This window comes from Anser cygnoides, chromosome 13 (assembly GCF_040182565.1).
Source record: "Anser cygnoides isolate HZ-2024a breed goose chromosome 13, Taihu_goose_T2T_genome, whole genome shotgun sequence".
NCBI classification, from domain to species: domain Eukaryota; kingdom Metazoa; phylum Chordata; class Aves; order Anseriformes; family Anatidae; genus Anser; species Anser cygnoides.
Genome location: NC_089885.1, coordinates 13,164,695 through 13,182,460, shown reverse-complemented (window position 1 = coordinate 13,182,460; position 17,766 = coordinate 13,164,695). Strand labels below are relative to the sequence as shown.

Below are 17,766 nucleotides of genomic sequence, written 5' to 3'. Positions count from 1 at the left end.
AGAAAACTTTGCCTGAAAATCTGTTGGGCAACAAGCCCCATATCCCTCCCTGAGTACTCCTCTCCACTGTGCAGCAGCTCCAGGAGGAAAAGCTGTGGCCTGTTCATAGCCAACCTGCATCCCTGAGCACCTCCCTCCTGGAGACCTATCCCAAGCAGATGCAATCACATGTGGTGCCAGGGCTGCAGACCCAAGGGTTTATGCCTGCTGCAGCTTGGACCAGGTGCTGACTGCGGCTCTCCAGCTGGCAGGAGAACACAAGCTGGGAAGTGCTGAGAAACATTGTATGTGGCCATGACCCCATGTGCTCTGGAGGAGTATGTTTCTGGTCCAGGCCTAATACGAAGGGCTGGAGCAGGAGTCAGCACAGCGAGAGGCTCCAGACCAGCCTTGGCACAGTAAAGTAGGGCAGAAAGCTTTATGCGCCTTCCTGCCTTTCAAAGTTGTGGGCATCAGTTTGGACAAATCACAGCCTGATGCTGTGAAATTGCACTAATGGGGAAGGAAAGCAAGGCTTGACATGGTCAGATGCAATCAGCTGTTGCAGGAAAGGAGCAAAGCTCTGATGCCTTTGTACTCCAGGGCCTGGGAATGGTGATGCCTCTAACAGGCCCCTATAGTATGAATGCACCAAGGGACAGAGAGGCATGGAGCTGGCAGCTACATGGGGTTTCCATCTCTCTCACATCCACTTGTCTCTTTAACGCAGGCAAATTATCTCAGCCCTCTACTTTATGCATCTTTTCCTTCATAACCCTTAACTTAAAGACCATTCCCAAGCATACACATACGTATTCATCTATCTGATGCTCTGAAAAGAGATTTAGATTTTAAGAAAACCTGGGATATTAAACAGGAATATTCTAGCTATTATTGCTTCTTCCCAGCCAGTAAAGCAGACAAATCTCCCTTTCCAAATTCCCGGCACACATGCATGCAAGCAGCATTCATTTTAAACCCAAAACCAAACATGCAAACAATTATAAATCTCCTTTGTTCTTTGCTTTCTTGCGACATTTCTATTCTGAATCTCTTGCCTATGAAATAACCGGGTTTCATGAAGAAATAAGGGTACTTTTAAGACAGATTTTGGGAAGTGAAATAACTCTCAGGAGGTTTTCCCTCCAACAACCATTTGCTGTGACACTAGATAAAAGGGGGGGCCTTTTCATTTTAATTATCGGCTGCAGAAGGCCATAAAACTGACAAATGGTCTCTACTAGCTGCGTCAGAGGTATAATTCACTTTTGGTTTTCTTGAAATTAACTCTATTTTATAGCTAGCAATGATACGCAACTCAAAACAAAACAGTTCAACTTTCATATTTCAAAACAAACTTGCAGAAAAACATGCCATCCTTGCACTTGTCGTGAAATGCAGTGACGCCCCATCTATTTTATTGTTGCTTCGGATCTTAGAAAAGTCTTTCAGAGGACTTAAAAGGAAGTTTGGGACCCATGCGGTTAAAGAGCTGGCAAAGAAATCACTTCCTTATAGATACCATCTGCTGGGCTCATATCTTGCTTTTACAGAAGCAACACCGTGTCCTGTCATAGGGGAAATGTGAGAAATTAACTGAAAGCAATTTTTCAAATCTCCAAAGACCCATAATGCCAAATTCAGTGTGGATTCAGGATGGCAGAAATCCAAGAAAACCACCCGAATGCCTGTCCTCGCAGCTGCCTGGAATGCAGCCTTTGTTGCTGCAATCAGCATTTCGTACAATGAGTGTGTAACCCCTGAAGGGCTCCAGGTTTTGAAGGCTGATGGTGAGATCAAGTTGAACAGGTGTGCAGCTTTGGCTTTGCATTTAAACAAACACAGAAAATTTGCCAAGGAGGCAAGGAAGGTCTCTTATTTGCTATAGGCAAGAAACAATACTTTCATCTATACAAACTTTCAGCTAATAAGGGGGACAGAGGTGCTGAGAGACTATGTTCACGTGGGGTGTATGTAGATCTACAGCAGGATGTATTTCAAGGATAAGCAGATCACAGTCAAGCAGAAAACTTGAAAGATACTGGGAAAGGTAAAGCAATAAACATATATTAGAGCCTGTAGAAAAACTAAGTGATTCCTGCTGGTGACAGTTGCCAATTTGGCAGGCTTTAAGAAGCCCCATGGAAAAAAACATCATGTAGGAAACCATGCTGTCTGGAGCCAGATAGGTAGCTAGCGAGACTTCTGCATTTTCTGCTTTTCACGTGTCTGGTCAGAACAAACCAAAAATCAGCCCTAGACATACTCATATTAGCTCTTAGCTCTAATGTGTAGTTATAGTAAAACAATCATAGTACAGATTTTTTTCACCTTTGAAAAACACTTTTAGCAGTCTCTGTCTTTCATCAGACTTTGTTCAGTGACTCATGCAAGACCTCCTCTGGAAACAATACTTTTCTGCATATCAATCACATGCTGCGCTGCCTCGCTGCAATCTCAAGCCATATGAATTTACCTCATTAATGAAGTGTTGCATTCAAGTGATTTGAGAGCTTTTAATTCATTTTGAATTTATTATAACTGTGCAGCTTGGAAGCAGCGGAGTTTGCGTGTACATCTAGTATCAAAAATGTACTTATGAGAAGTGGCAAATTTTGATACACATGAAAGGAAATGTCAGCAATAGCATCAGTCACTGCTCTTGTGTGGTTAGCTGTGGCTTTGTCACTGCATGAGCTCAGGGGATTAAACAGCCTCATAGCTCAGAAAAGTGTAGGAAGAGGTTCTGCAGGTGCTACCCTCTGTAAAATCCAGCTCAAGGCTAGAGGATGAGCTGGGTAATCAGTACTCAGTGCAAGTACTATTCAAGCAATAGCACTGTTAGCAATATTGGCAGTTTGGGGAAAAAATAGTCAAGAAGCATCAGCTTTGGGTAGAAAGGATATTAATCCTTAATAGGAGTTGTGCGAACCAGGCTCATGAAGGAATTCCTTGTGATTTCTCATTTTGTTTCCTGGTATACAGCAAATAATAATGGTTGTAACAACTGTTTTAAAGACATGCCCTGGTTAAGAAGCTATTTTCTAAATCTTATCTTCAAACTGCACAAAATGGCAGTTTAACAGGAGTTAAACTTTTTAAAGTTAACTTAAGTTAAATATTGTTTTATTCTGTCTTATATTTGCATATTCTGTCTTATTTTGCATATTCTGTCTTATATTTGCATATTCCATGCAAATTCTCTTGCACCTTTGGAGTTATGCATTACATACCTTGCTAATGAAAGCTCTCAGAGAAGCAAACACATGCTTAAGAGCTGCTTCTGACTGCCCATTTTTGAGAAAAGCAAGATGAATATCAAAAACCTTCTTCATGAGTGGATTATGGCCATCGTTGCTTAAAAGTTGAGTCTGGAAAGCAATAAGAGAATTTAGTTTCCAGCAATGTTGTGCCTGAAGCTGAAAATGAAAGAGAGAATTTTGCATAATTAATCACACTGATTCCTAAGCCAGAGAAGGAGCAGAGCCTTTAGTAAAAATATAACCAGAAACTGTGACAATCAGTACAAACTTGCACTGTTTGGTCAGATGCTATTTTAATAGCAGAGAATAAAACAAAACATTTTATTATTATTGCATCACTAATTCCAAAACCTAACTCTTTTAGGTTTTGGACAATGTTCTGTACAACGTTCATCAATGGTCTTGAGATATTTTAAATAAAACAGGCTGCTACCAACATAACAGTTACACTCTTTTTCCATTTCTTTTTATGAGTCTCAACAAGTGTTTTATTGCTGTAGTAAATCAGTAAATCACTTCCCTCCTCTTTTGCAGAGTTTTGACTACTTGCACCTTCTGGGAACCCATCTCCCTTTTCCTCCCTCCCCTGTAGACAGACGGCAAAACAGAATTACCTAGAGAGGATTAATATAGTTTCATGTCAAAGTTATCTTGCCTATGCCTCTGCCATCCTTGCAGCCACTGGGCAGGAAGCCTGGCACATTGTGGCCACCCAGCAGGAATTCAGACGCTCCATATCAATAGATCAGCAGTCCCCTGTATGATTGTCAGCTCAATCGAGCTTTTGTCTGGCTTGGATTTGTCTTTGACATCCTATACACACCTTGCAGCAGAGCAAGTTTAGGATCCATACTTTTAAACTGAAATTATTTATATTGTCAATAAGAACAGCATCAGCACATTTACTGCACACTTCTGTGTGGTAACACTGTATAACCATAAAAGCAAAGCAGAAGCCCATTAAAGCGGAAGGGAATCCAGTCTATCCTGTGGTTTGAAAATCACATTGTTTTGTGGTTCAGCTATATTAAAAAAGAGGTAACTGTGAAATTCAAGCAAGGTTTAACTCTTGCATCTAAATCCTTCTGCTATTGCCAAACTATTATGGAGTAATTTAATGTATGCACCAGGATGGTCATTTTGCTCCATAACAGAAGCAGAGGATACACTTTGTCTTCATGTTGTTCAATACATCTAAAAATGAAGTCTTCATTGAGCTTACTCTGAAATACAGAGTTGTTCAACCACACTTCAAGAAGAGCTTTTCTGGAACGGTTTTTCAGTATTTTCTTGCCAGCCTAGGGTTCTCTCCATCACAAAGGCTTTGATTCTTGTAGGTGGCAACAACTGCCAGGAGTGTAAATCACTATATGGAGGACAAAGACTTCTGCCAGCAGCACTGGTCCTATCTGGACCAGCAACCACATGTGGAAAGCCTCCGCCCCCGGGACATCCATGTACTACAATTCAAAGAAATCTGGTTCTCACTTCTAGGCAATTTATGGTAGAAAACAGTGACTATTGTAAGCATGTTCGTTTCCCTTTCCTCTGGTCCCTACTTTCTATATGATGTACGTTTCCTCTTATTCTATTTTTGTAATGCCTACAATCATGGTATAACATCCACGTAATTTTCCCTGGTCTTGCAATTTTGAAGAAATTGTGAGATTGCATAAGTGCATAATTACTTGTTGAGCCTGTGAACACTCAGTGTTTTGGAAAATAAACAAGCTGCAAATGATTTACTTTTGTAAATCCTTTCACAATCTGTAATTCTAAGAGAATGGGTCACCAAAAGCAACAAGCACACAGAAAAACAGCACACTTTTCTCCAATACTTTTGATTTCAAAGCTGACCTTGAAACTCTGAGTGAAAAAAGAGATGGTGTCCAGAACTGTCAGGCACACTTCAGTGGCTATATTGCCCTCCAGTAATGCTTGGTGCACAATATCTGCTTCTGAGGTGCCTGCACCTGTGGACGGAAAAAAAAAATCAGGAGGAAACAGTATTCAGCACTCCAGCTCCCACAAGATTTAAATGCTGATATAGACAGGTTCTCCCTTTACACTTCCCTGGTCTTGTGAGATGAGGTGCACATAGCAAGATGCTAAATTTGCTGGCTCCATTTAGAGAATGCCTCAGCCTGATGTCAACCAAAAAAAACAATGTCAGTATTTCCCCTTAATCTGTCTTTAAAGCCAGACACAGACTGAGGTGTACAAGTTGCACCCACATAAGGGAAATGGCAAATACCCACATGGAAAGGTTTAGAGCAGATCCCAGCCCAGGTCTCTGTGTAGAGCTGAACTGCACACCAGGGCAACTCTTCTGCCTGCCCTGCTCACTACCCAAACCAAGGCATCACCGGCGCTCACTCCCAGCCAAGAAGCTGAGCCATGACAGGCAAGGGGAAAAGTCCTAAGTCCCAGGGGTTATTTTTAAGGGGCTGGCTCAGATATCTCCCCTTCAAATCTAGGAATGTTGCAGGAGAGAGTGGTGACCACCGCAATTCTGCAGAGTTCGAATATCCCCATGCAACCAAGAGCAAACAGCAAATGGCTGCATGAAGTTTTCAACAGGCTAAAACTGCATGATCCCATCTCGCTCCACTGTACATACTGTGGTTGAGTGTGAAGGATGTGTCCAAGCTGCCCAGGTGCTGGAGCCGCACCTGCATCCCACCAGCTCTGCTGCGGAGCACTGGCATCGTCTGGGATTTCCTATCAGCTGCCACATGCTTGGATAACCAGGCGTCGTGCACCCTGCAAGGGGAAGCAAAGGCTGTGGGATGGGACAAGGAGCAGAAGCCACACCACTACAAGATTACACGAGGTACTCTGCCTGGAGATCTGGCCTCCCTCCCACAAGCTAAAGCGTCTCATCCCAGACAATCCCAGGACTGACCAGGCTACCTTGGTCCTGCCTGCTACAGATAGATGGCCGTAGAGCAAATGAGACAGCAGAGCTGCTGCTCGGAGAGCTGAGATGGAGCTGTGACTCGTGTCTCACCTGCAGCCGACTGTGGGGGACATTGCAAACCTGCACAGGCATCCAGGAGCGCCTGGGGCTGGGGGTGTCATGCAGGAGCTGGACGGGAGGGAAGGGGCATGGTGCTAAAAGGAGGGGACTCTGCTCCCTACATGACACTCAGCAGAGTCCTAGCCCCAGCCCTACAGGCTTCCTGCTTGCTTGGGTTTGCCTGGCGTGGGTGTGCACGCTCCCTTCCTGCCTTTGCTGTGGCGGGGAGCATGGGGAGGGCCCCCTCACACTGGCCCCAGATGGAAGAATACAGTACCTGGCAATATTTCTCTTCCCCACATATCTGAAGTGAAATAAACACACTCTAGAAAGAAAGAAAGAAAGAAAAAAAAGTATGTTACAGATCCTGCAGATCAGGAAAGATCAAAACATTTCAAATCTACTCCAGCCGTGTCTGTTGCATGAGGGTTTGGGGTCTATATTTATGCGTTACTAGACCTCATACCCTTGGTTTCTGAACCCAGCGGTGCACCCGTGTCTCCCACCCACCCGTTCCACCAAGGGGGTGGAGGCTGTGCTGCGCTGTGAGCCAGGCTGCCCTGTGGGTGCTGGGACACCCTCTGCACAGCCTGCACTGAGCACAGGGAACTGCCACTTCACCCTGCTCCCTCCGTAGACACCTGCTTCTCAAAGGGAGGAAGATCAACTCATTGTACCCTGGCCAGACACCTCTAGTGCTGCATAGGACCACGTGCACCCTGGGAGGCAGCTGCACTCATTTCTTCTTCCTCGCCAATGCTGCCAGCACAAAGGTGCAGTGTTTGAATTGTAGCCTCACAATACTCACTCCAGAAGCACAAGGACGTTGATCAGCTCCTGGGGGGAGAATTTGTTCCAGTAAGCTAAAAGCGTATCTGAAAGAGGGAAAAAATTACACTTTGTTGTTTTCGTTGTTTTTTTTAATAAAAAAGTGAATTTACAGACCCAAACATCCAGTAATGGACTCTTTGTCTTTCTGGCTGCCCTCCAGTACGCCACCCTCAGTAAGCAAGAGCCACCAACCTTCAGAAATCATCTTCACAATGTAGAGGTAGCACATCAGGAGCGTTCGGATCTCAAACTGATCCAGGCGGCTGCAGTGTGACACGCTGCTCCTCGTGGAGCTTCTGCGGATCTAACAGGACACAGATGTCACACGGAGGCCAGTGGCTCTGGGTGCCTGGGCTGCACCTGAGCGCGGGCACAACAAATCCAGCACATCCCAGATACAGCAGCATGCCTCCCGCCCCCAGCACGTGCAACCCCATCAGCACCATGTGTGACATGCTTTGGAGACATCTCCACCTTCGGGGCTGCTGCCCATGCAGGGATGGGCAGTCTGGAAATCCTGGACACACAGCCAAAGTCTTCTTCACCCAGAAAAAAATGTCTGGGCAGAGAATGATGACTTATCCAGCAAAACGCACGGCAGTCTTACTTTCACTTCTGCTCTCTACGGCATCTAGGTTCCACGTTTTTTAAGTCAGTTTTTATCAAACAAAATAATTCATTAGCTTTCATGGTTTAAAACAAGAATCTAATTTTCTGCCAAATACATACACTTCAAATCAAAATGACAGTTATTAAAAAACAGGAACTTTCAACTTAAGAAACTTTTTTCCCTCCTGATTTTTGGGAGTGGCTTTTGTGTTCTTTTTTTCCCTCCTATTTGGTGAATTACGCAAAGATAAGTGAAATCCTCCTGGTGAGTCAATCTTTGTGGGAAAGGCCCGGGAATTCTGTGGTGGAAAAGACTGGACTCTTAACATTTTACCATTTCTTTGGGTTCTCTGTGCTTGCCCTAGCTGTATCCCCTGACAAATGGATACAATTAAGCTCTAAGGAGGGTGCTTCTCTTAAAGCTGTGCCTCAGATGTTTGGAGACTGACCCACAGATCATATTTGTTGTTTATTCTGTGACAGGCTATGGATGAGTCATAAGAAAACAGATTTAAACATTCAGATTAGGGTTGGAGATACAGTGCTATAGCCAGAACTTTGCTGTTGACCATGCCAAACTATCAAGTCAGCACACAACTCACTCCAGGGGAACAGGCGATAAGTAGCATGTCTACCCCAGTACAGCAGCCCTAAAGCTGTGCTCCCTCACATGGCATTACTTTTACAGGGCTTTGAGGATATTACATTTAATGACAGAGAATCTATTTTCAGCTACTCTGAAAAATATTCCTTCAAGGACACAGAAGGGGGTGTCTGGCTGTGGGGATAAGCTGAGCTGAAAGCCGTAATGCTTTCTGCAAACCCAGCCAGGTGTTGCTGCCAGCAGGGTGGAAGCATACGCTCTGAGCTCTGCTGAATATGAACAGTTCGATACTCAGGCGTTTGGCTATACTTGGTCTTGTAGCTTTGTGATTCATGTGGGGGAGCGTGAAAGGCCCCACCTCTCCTGAGCATGTCAGGACACAGCCAGCAGGAGCCCAGATAATCATTGCTTTGCTTGTTGGAAGGGCCAAAGTTTTTCAAGATGCATCAATGATTTATGCCAACCCAAGACATCTGGAGAGTGCCTTGAAGAAAACCAGGGGCTGGTCTGCACAAATACCTGATTTCCATGTGCGCAATCTGCCAAAGAGAGTACACGCTATATGAATATTTGGACCAGACCTCTTTTTGGTGTGACCACGGTCACCTTATGCAAGTTTGGGACTGTGGTTATTAACCTGTGCTGATTTTCCTACAAATATCTCATCTTCTCTTGAGTCAGCAGTCACCGGTAACCTCATGTCATGGCACTTTACCGCCCAGCCGTGTGTGGAAGCCAGTTCCCAGTGCCACATACCAGGCACTGACCAGCTCAGACCCATCCAAGCACAGGGAATGCATCTGCACATCGATACATGCAGATAGACTTTCCCCATGGATTTTGGCTTTCATATTTCATAATTTGTCAGCAGTTATATTTTTAGCTCAGAGATTTTTGAAGAGGGAAAGCATACCAGACCAGTGAGTCTGACCTCCTCTACTAAACATGAATCTGCTTGTTTCCAAAGAGAGGTTTTTATAAGCTGTTCTTTGAGTTTGTTACCAAGGGGAAGTCCTTTTCCTTTCCCCTTATCTAAAACAGCCTGTGCACGGCCCACGTTCTGGTGCAGTAAATGCCGTCCTTTCTGACCCCAGATACATTACATTTTCACACTGATCCGGTGAACTGGTTGCCCCTTCTGAGTTCAGGGATCCTTTTGAGTCCTCTCGCTTTATCCCATGGCCATTTGGAAGTGCTGCTCCACTGGCTGGACAATAAAACAAAAAAACACCCAAAATGACACGGTTTGCACCCACACTCCTCAATGCATCATGGACGAGTGGGGGATGCAATTTGGACAGTACAGATGGGGCGTGCAGAAACCCTTCGTTTAAAGTTGGTTCATCTGGAAAGGACAGACAGGGTCCCACCACATCCTGGGAAAAGCATGCAAGCTCTTAGAAGTTGCTGAGCAGATGGCTATTTCAGATTTTGGGAGAGAGCTGTTTACCAGCTGAGCCTGCCAAGGACTGGTGACAGTTACATTGAAAATAAAAACAAAAGTAACATTTAAGAAAAGTTAATTTACCTGTATCTTTGTCTGCAATCAGGCTGGATCTATTTGAGGGGGATGCAAAACTGCACATGAATTCATCCCTGGATGCCTGTAAAGCAATATGAGTTTTGTTGTGACCAATGGAAGCTAATACCAATTCTTCTATAGAATAGAATAATGAAATAAAAAAGAAAATCAGGGCAGCTTTTAAAATGCAGATTAAAAAAAAAAATCTATTTCCTTTCACCCACAACAAGGAGACAAATGACTTGGGGAACAGTAGAACATATTAAAGGAAATTATGTCAGTGTTATCCCTTTCATGTTTCATCACTTGATTTGAAATTATTATTGTTTAAATATCTTTGTTGTTGTTGTTACTTTGCCCTAAACAAGGAGGAAAGCCTCGTCTGCAAGGCTGAGTCCACACAGATCCCTCAGGCAGGCAGACAGTCCCCAGAAAAGCTATTGGAGGCTGAGGCTGAGTCCTGCTCCAACTCACTCCAGTTGGAGGGACTTAACCGTAAAGCACTATGTATGCTGTAAATAAATACACTGAACAATAGCAAGCAAACCAGCAGTACAGCAGACAGAGCAAAGTCACAGGAAATGCCAAATTAAATAAACAAGCACATTACTGGATGGCGGGGAGAAAAAAAAAACAACAAAAAAAACAACGAAAAAATGTGTATCTACAGTTAAGGCTAGCTGCAGGCAGTGGGAGTTGCAACTGGGGGTGCGCAGGGAGAAGAGGTGCAAGGGGGAGCGGTGGGGGGTCACGGGGCTTCACTCACGGGGCTGGAGGCGGCTGCGCAGGAGGAGAGCACGTCGCGGCCGGCCACTCGCTGGATGTTTTCCAGGAGCAGCCCAAAGAGCGGCAGGTAGAGCTGGGCTATTTTTGCCTGCTGGTTCTGAAAAAAGGGAGAAAAACGTAGGTAAGAGCCCAGGCTTTCTACAGTGAAAAAGGGAAGCTCTTTAGCCAAAATGTATATACATACATATATATATTTACACACTATATGGTGTCTGGGGGCACGGGTTGGTTTGAGTTCTCATCACCAGTTCTCCCGCTACCAGTGGATATTACCCTTTTAGCTACAAGCTTTGGGAAGTCAGGGATTTCGGGGGCTGAATGACATTCCCAGTCATACAGGAAGTGTGACAAACTAAATCCCGGATTTCCTAACTCTTTAACTGGCACTTCACTCACATGGCTTGATTTTCAAGTGCAACACTCAGGAGTAATGAACTAAAAACATTCGCTTTTTGCCTGGTGCTGACTATTGCTTCCAGTCGGGAATTCTCTGTAACAAATGCTCCTAGTTAAAACAGTTTGTATGAAAGGATTAACTTGAATTAACTGATACAGACTTGTTTTTACCCTTCTGAAATGATCAAAAACAGTCTGTTTGGCTTTTCTAAATGCAGTACTCTTCGACAACCAATTCTTTTCTTGATAAAAATTGATTATTCTGGACTTGACAGAAAGGTTAGAAAAAGATATCTAAGGCTTGCAAATCGAATGGCACATTTTGACTGATACAAGAATCCAACATTTTCTTCTGATTCAGTACGACAAAAGATACAAGAAATCTTGAAAATAATCACAGGCTGAGCAAATCCTCTTTCAGGCATTGATAAAGATGAGGTTTGCTTGGCTAGAGCAAGACTGCAGCAACAGACCCTGCCATGGTCAGCCTGTCCTGCCTGCAATGCGATTGATTCCCAGGACACCAGCTGAGCATCGTGCCCTGGCTCCAGCCAGCTTCCTGGCCATGCAGCCCAGAGCACCACATGTACAAAAATCCAGAGGGACAATTCTAAGGCACATGGTATTTTTGAGGAGGTTGCACACTGATGAGGCAAACAGTTTCTGAATTAGCGTAAGGGTTTTCAGGCACCCAAAAGAGCAGAAACAGGCTGCCTCTGACCCAGCCTTGGCAGACAGCTGGCAAATCTCTCCCGTTATACCAAGTCTGGCCAACTACCACGTGCTATGGTTTTATTTCCAGGCTGTACAAGTCACCAGGAATCCTTGCTGCAGAGAAAATCTAGTGATGCTGCCAAAGACGCAGAGATGGGAGAGGAGAGGAGCTGGTTCTTGTCCATGCAGAGGGGTAGGAGTCCCTGGCACATTTGGGTCATTTCTACCCTTCATGCCCAGGATACTATCCTTGTTCCCAGATAAAACCCAGACGGCAGCAAACTAGGAGCAATTTTAGGAGCTAAACTCTAAAAAGAGGCTAGTTTTCAGCCTACAGCAAGGACAGGTAGTACCTGGACAGGTAGCCCTGTACTTTCAAGGGCGTGTACTTCGGGAGGGATCAGCATCCAGAAAGAAAACAAGTCTATCTCCAGGCTCTTTCACCAATACCACATGCTGAACCTCTGACCAAAGAAAGCTGAAAACTCCCCGGCGGAAACCCAGCATCTCATGACAATCCACAGATCTTCTCTTGATTCACTAATTAGCCAAACATGCAGCTGACTTGTAACAGAGATCTGTCCTGCTTCCTAATTATAGTATATTAATGCAGGATATTAATTTAAGCCCAAGACCAGAAGAACATTGCCATTGCTTAACTTTGAACAGCCTCTTGGCTAACGACACTCTCAGGTTCCTTACTGGCTCAGAGCTTTATCTAAATACTCAGCGTGGATAAGAGCGCTGCAGTTATCTTACTCAATTATTTGTATTCCTAGACCATTTCTCAGAGCTATTTCTGTAATGTCATAAATATCAGTTACTTAAAACAGTTTCCTAAACAGTAATGAGAACATCCTCAGTGCACCATGCAATATCTAAAACTCTGATGTAAGATTTTTCATAAAATTCAAGAACGTTACATTTAAAAGCCAACAAAATATGCCTGACCTTGTGCTGGTATCTGTTGTCGAAGGCATGCTTTATCAAGAGATTTTTTAAGACTGCAATGGCCGTATATCTGATATCATAGTTGTCCTGCAAGGCAACAGAGGCTTCTCTGAGAAGCATCCCCACCAGGAAATGATGCCTGCAATACTCATCAGTTAAACTGTATTCAAGATTTACATCTGAAAGAAACAGCAAAGCAATGGTTAAGGAAAATGTTCCAAAGATCTATTCAGAGTGAGACAGAACAGTCAAGTAAGCCAAAACAGTCCAAGAGCACAGTTCATCACACTCTCTTCTACGGTGCAGTGATCTGTTAATAAAGCCTGAACTGACTACAGTTTTTTCCACCACTGAGTTAAGTAATACTAAAGAACTTGGCACCTTCCAGTTCAGACTAGACATGAATTGTGGCCCTCAGCATTTCAGCAGCAGCTAAATGAAGGATTAGGACTAATTTGGAAAGTCAGAGATGGGTGAAAGAGGGAAAGACAGCATGACTTACCGCCTGGGAGCTGACAGGCTCCTTCCACACTCCATGTGACCCTGAAAATCCGTGGAGTGCCCAGGCAGCAGAGGCACTAACCTCCACGGTGCAGCTGTGAGAGTGGTAGGGGGACTGCATGTTTATCACAGTTGCCCAGCTCTGGCAGTGCCATCTCTGCAGCTTGTTCCACATCCTCTGTGAAACCTGCATTCCTCGTCGCCAGGGTCAGAGAGCAGAGCGGAGGCAAATACTCCTGCTGGGATGAGGGATGCAAACAAGGACGCGGTGCCAAGTGACCTCTACTGCATCCTCCAGCAGTTTACACAGCCAGGCTTTCCAGCCCCGCTGCAAGGACCCGGGAACCAGGGCAGGGTTCCAGGAAGCTGCTTGCCAGAAGCTGAGAGACTCCATTAGCTTCTCACCAACAAACACTCAGCACAGCTTATAAGCAGCCCTGACTACCAGGAGAAAGGCAGCTCGGTACCTAATCAGCTTGGTTAATTAACTCGCACTTTGCATCTCACGTAGATTCAGGCTGTATCTATACTGTGATCAAAGGAGCGGCTGCAACAAGGATGAGGCATCATTTTCACTGACTTGCCTGGGTAATGCAGCAGAAAAGCAACCGAGACACAGATTTCTGAGTGGGTTGCATGCTCACTCAGCCTGCTACAAACGACCTTACCCTGACACCGTTATCTCTTTCGGGCAGCCCATATGCTTAATCAGACCCACAACAGACAACTGTTTGACTGTTGCATTACAGCACTAGGCCTCCCAGAGGGATAACCTCAAAGTTGTGCATTCCTCCCCCAAAGGGTACAAAACCTGTGTGCTCAGCTCAGATGTTTCTGAAAGCCCCACAACTATGAAAGCTTTTCTGTGGTTATGCAGGGTGCATACACACAGCTTTGAAAATCCCAGCCAAAGGGTACCAACAGCTTTGCCCCATGCAAAAACATATTTTCAAATTGGTTGATTCATAAGTACCATTTATTGGTTTGTGAAAATCTGATTCAGAGGAAAGAGAAAGCAATCTGAACTATTATCTTGCTTTCATTGTTAGTCATGTTAGTAAATGCCTAAGTGTCACACATCATAGTTACCTCGTTAGTCGGATGCAAGCTAATTGATTGGAGGTTGCATATTTAATTTGACATTAGAGGATTCAGTGACACCAGTTGGACCTACCCACTGAAGTGAACTGTTCCACAGCAAATAAAAAAATCTAATTCGTGTGTAAAAAGAAAAGGGACCAACAAAAAGACAGCAAAAGCAAACAGATCTTGGAGAAATTAGAGAGTACGTCATGTTTTGGTATTTTTTACAAGCTACTTGCTTAACTTCCAACTTCTGTCAATCTCTTGGGTTTTTTGCTATCACAAGACAGCAAACACAACTCTGTGCTGCTGACTGAGGACAGGCGTAGTGGTTTGCTCTGGCTGATGAAACACACGTCCCCAAGGAGAGGCAATAGGGATGCAGACCAGCTACCAGCCTCTCATCAGTTAAGATGTTTCAAAGAAACTGCTCCAAGATGCAATCTTCCAGCTCACTGGGATGTGCTCTGCCTGCAGGCTCATCTATACCAGCTTCTGCTGCAGAAGCCCTCTTTTTCCATCTTCCTGGAGGCTATTACTTTTTTTTTCCAAGGAACAGAGTACTAGGGGGCTGGGCATGTCCCCTCTCTTCATTCAAATTAAGCTGATACAGAGGTGAGGCTCCCCAGCAGGACATTTCCTTGGTGATGTGCACATCGTAACTCCCAACCTCTGAGCCCACTGTCTCCTGTAATCACAGTTCTGTCCTTGAAAACAGATGAGTCTGCAATGGAGATGTACTACTATGCCTCTACCATGGCAAGCATAGCACAGGCACTACCACAAAGGCACTTCTGCTACCTGAGGGTATTTTAAAAGCAAAATCTCAACTGTCAGGTCCCAGTTACAGTAAAACAGAAGAGAAAAGGTGACCTGCTCTTATGTCTTCCCAGTTAAACCAATGCAAAGGCGAATGTTAATTAAGAAAGAGCATTGTTATGTTATCGTGCCACTAATAAGCAATGGGGAGGCACAGTGGTTGTGTGTTTTTCTGTTTCTCAGCCATTTCTAGCAGTGCTCTTTGTTAAAACTATGGCAGGCAAGTAGCCAAACTGATGTAAGCGTACACCAGTGTTAGCACCTGGCCCAGAAAACTCAGAGCAGTCAGAAACATACCAGAATAAAGAGTTATTCTGAGAGTTATTGCTGCTTTTGCCACCAGGATGCAAAGGGAACTCCTTTGGGATTTGCATAGCTGCTTCTGGAGACACAGCCAAACATTCCCTTATCTCAACAAAATAAATCCACAGGGATTTCACATAGGAAATCCCAAGCCTCACCTTCCTCTTTGGTACTTGTCTTGGCCAGGTTATTAGCACCCAGGTCTGGCAATTTTCACTACATTTATCTAGCACAGATGAGAAATCAGGACCCAGAGAGCATGAGGCTGTCTATAACAATCTTAGGATGCTGGTGAGGCACTGTTCATCCCTACTGTCATCGGTAGCCCAGCTGCAGCCAAATACTTGCACAGCACCTCAGCTCGGACCCTTGCAAACCGCATCTGTCCTGTGGTGAGCAACATCGGGACCGAAGGGGACGTGGTGTGACTGCGAAAGCAGGCTGGGTGCGTGGCGGTGCCACGGCACGTACATCCATGCTGTGCACTAAGGATCAGCATGGGTTCAAGTGCTCTGCTGGCTGCCTTCTGCCCAGGCTTGAGTACAAGCTTGAATGCACCGTGCACAGCTATACTTGTGTTCAAAACGAGAGCAGAAAGCAACCTAAATCACCTTCTTGTGGCCATAAAGAGAGCTGGAAGCAGAGCAGCGAATGCAATCTTTTCTCCTTTATCTCCATTCACTACGGCCCTGATTGATGAGAAACAATACTTCTCAGGGGATGCTGACAGCTGTAGAAACAAAGGATTACACTTGTACAGCCTGTATTTACTGAAATAGGGGCAATTTGTTTTGGATATTGTGAATCCCTTTTGAATTTCAACGTGGGAAATACTGAAAGGACTGATTGCAGACCATTCTGGAGCCCAATAAGGTAATACTGCCTGAGCAGCATCTTTTCCTGAGGTTAATGTAAATAAGGCTAACTCAGACATAAATTTCCTTGACAGTAAACCAAGTTATGTCTGGTTTGAGGCCATCAGGAATGACAAATTATAGCTTTCTAGCCTGTCCCTTGAGAAAGGACATACCTTGAACTCTCTGCAGCTTGGGTTTGGAAAAGGTCATTGGTAAGTTCAGAGGAATGTAGTGCTCATGATTGCAAATGGTTTGAAGAAATTCAAACTTGTATTCAACCAGCAGCTGAGGAAAAAACAAACAAACAGACAAACAAAAAAATACGTTTTCAGTTTGACTTATTTGCTTCCAGTTCTGTGTGTTTCTTATACAAAGACTGGGGAATATAAATACCATTTAGTGAACTCAGTAATAATTGACCAATTTTTGTGATGTCCTCTTAAGCATCACTGCATGCAACTGTCACTTGGGATGTCTCTACCTTTTTCATCCAGACGATTAACCAGTCCCTCCTTTAGTTCTGGCTCTTTATATTGTTTTAAAGCTTAGCTGCATAGAGGCTCTCAGCCTAGACAGAGAGGTCTCTGCCTACAGAAAGCTCTGCAAGAACCGTGTCTAAAAGGCCTCCAAGTGTGGTATGAAATAATCACTACAGAGCTTTGGCTGAGGTAGACAAGTACAACCACAAACCACCTTTCAAGAAATGCACTACATACCTTAGGGTCTTTCGGGCTGAATCCAGAAATGTAATCATTTATCAGGTTAAAAACAAATCCTCTGTCCATAAAGGTCAAACAACGCTGCAGAAAACATAGTGGCATGTGACCAATCATTAAAGAAGAAAGCAATCATCCTAAATCATCTCCATGCTACCATCCCACCAGCAGCCAGATTTGATCCTCTGGGTCTCAATTTACTTGATCCTGTTTCCCTGAAATTATTTGGATGACCTCACTTAAGTCTCCAGTGGACAACAGAAATATTTAAAATGAGAGCATGCATATTTCATCTCAGGTTTTGAACAGTTTCTAGTCATGACTGAAAACCCTAGATAACATATTGAGCATCATAGCCTCTCAGAAAGAGAATGTTTCTTTCCTAGGAAAGCTAATCTCTTGAGTTTTCATCACTGAAGAAACCTGAGAGATGAGACACTAAAAACATATTTGTTTGCTTGTTACTTCTTTTTTCTCTGTTTTTTTTATTTTTTTTTTAAATTAAAGCCTGGGAGAATGAAAGAAACTGCTGACCTTCAGGAAATTAGCCAAGCTAAAATTGGCATTCCTGGATTCTTCAGGGATTTCGTTATAGCGTATGGTCACGTGAGGAATGATGGCAAGCAGGAGCGAATGCAGGGCATGCTGGTAGGAGTCAGGAAACCGCTGGCCCCTGGGCAGCTGAAACCAAAAGCATGTCGTACACTCAGTGCTGCAGGCAAGCAGCTGGGAGAGAACTGAGCACAGGCACAAGTTCCCTTCAACATTTGTTTATGTTTTTTATATTTGTTTATGTTGCTTCCTAATAAAACA

General features: G+C 44.2%; 1 protein-coding gene across 4 annotated transcripts in view; it reads right to left on the bottom strand.

Moving 5' to 3' along the window:
- The window catches only part of DOCK11 (dedicator of cytokinesis 11), an 81,912-nt gene that overhangs the window by 21,370 nt on the left and 42,776 nt on the right, over positions 1-17,766 (bottom strand). For 3 of the 4 annotated variants that reach the window (XM_048075627.2, XM_048075630.2, XM_013183307.3), the window contains exons 28-40: positions 17,488-17,634; positions 16,954-17,037; positions 16,411-16,522; positions 12,675-12,853; positions 10,594-10,710; positions 9,834-9,909; positions 9,409-9,512; positions 7,285-7,396; positions 7,070-7,136; positions 6,539-6,586; positions 5,863-6,005; positions 5,100-5,215; positions 3,213-3,350 (exon numbers count right to left, since the gene is read on the bottom strand). In XM_048075627.2, the coding sequence (XP_047931584.1) occupies positions 3,213-3,350; positions 5,100-5,215; positions 5,863-6,005; positions 6,539-6,586; positions 7,070-7,136; positions 7,285-7,396; positions 9,409-9,512; positions 9,834-9,909; positions 10,594-10,710; positions 12,675-12,853; positions 16,411-16,522; positions 16,954-17,037; positions 17,488-17,634 (1,443 nt within the window). Of the gene's footprint in view, positions 1-3,212; positions 3,351-5,099; positions 5,216-5,862; positions 6,006-6,252; positions 6,331-6,538; positions 6,587-7,069; positions 7,137-7,284; positions 7,397-9,408; positions 9,513-9,833; positions 9,910-10,593; positions 10,711-12,674; positions 12,854-16,410; positions 16,523-16,953; positions 17,038-17,487; positions 17,635-17,766 lie in introns of all 4 variants that reach the window. The other variant, XM_067005298.1, reaches the window with a different exon arrangement.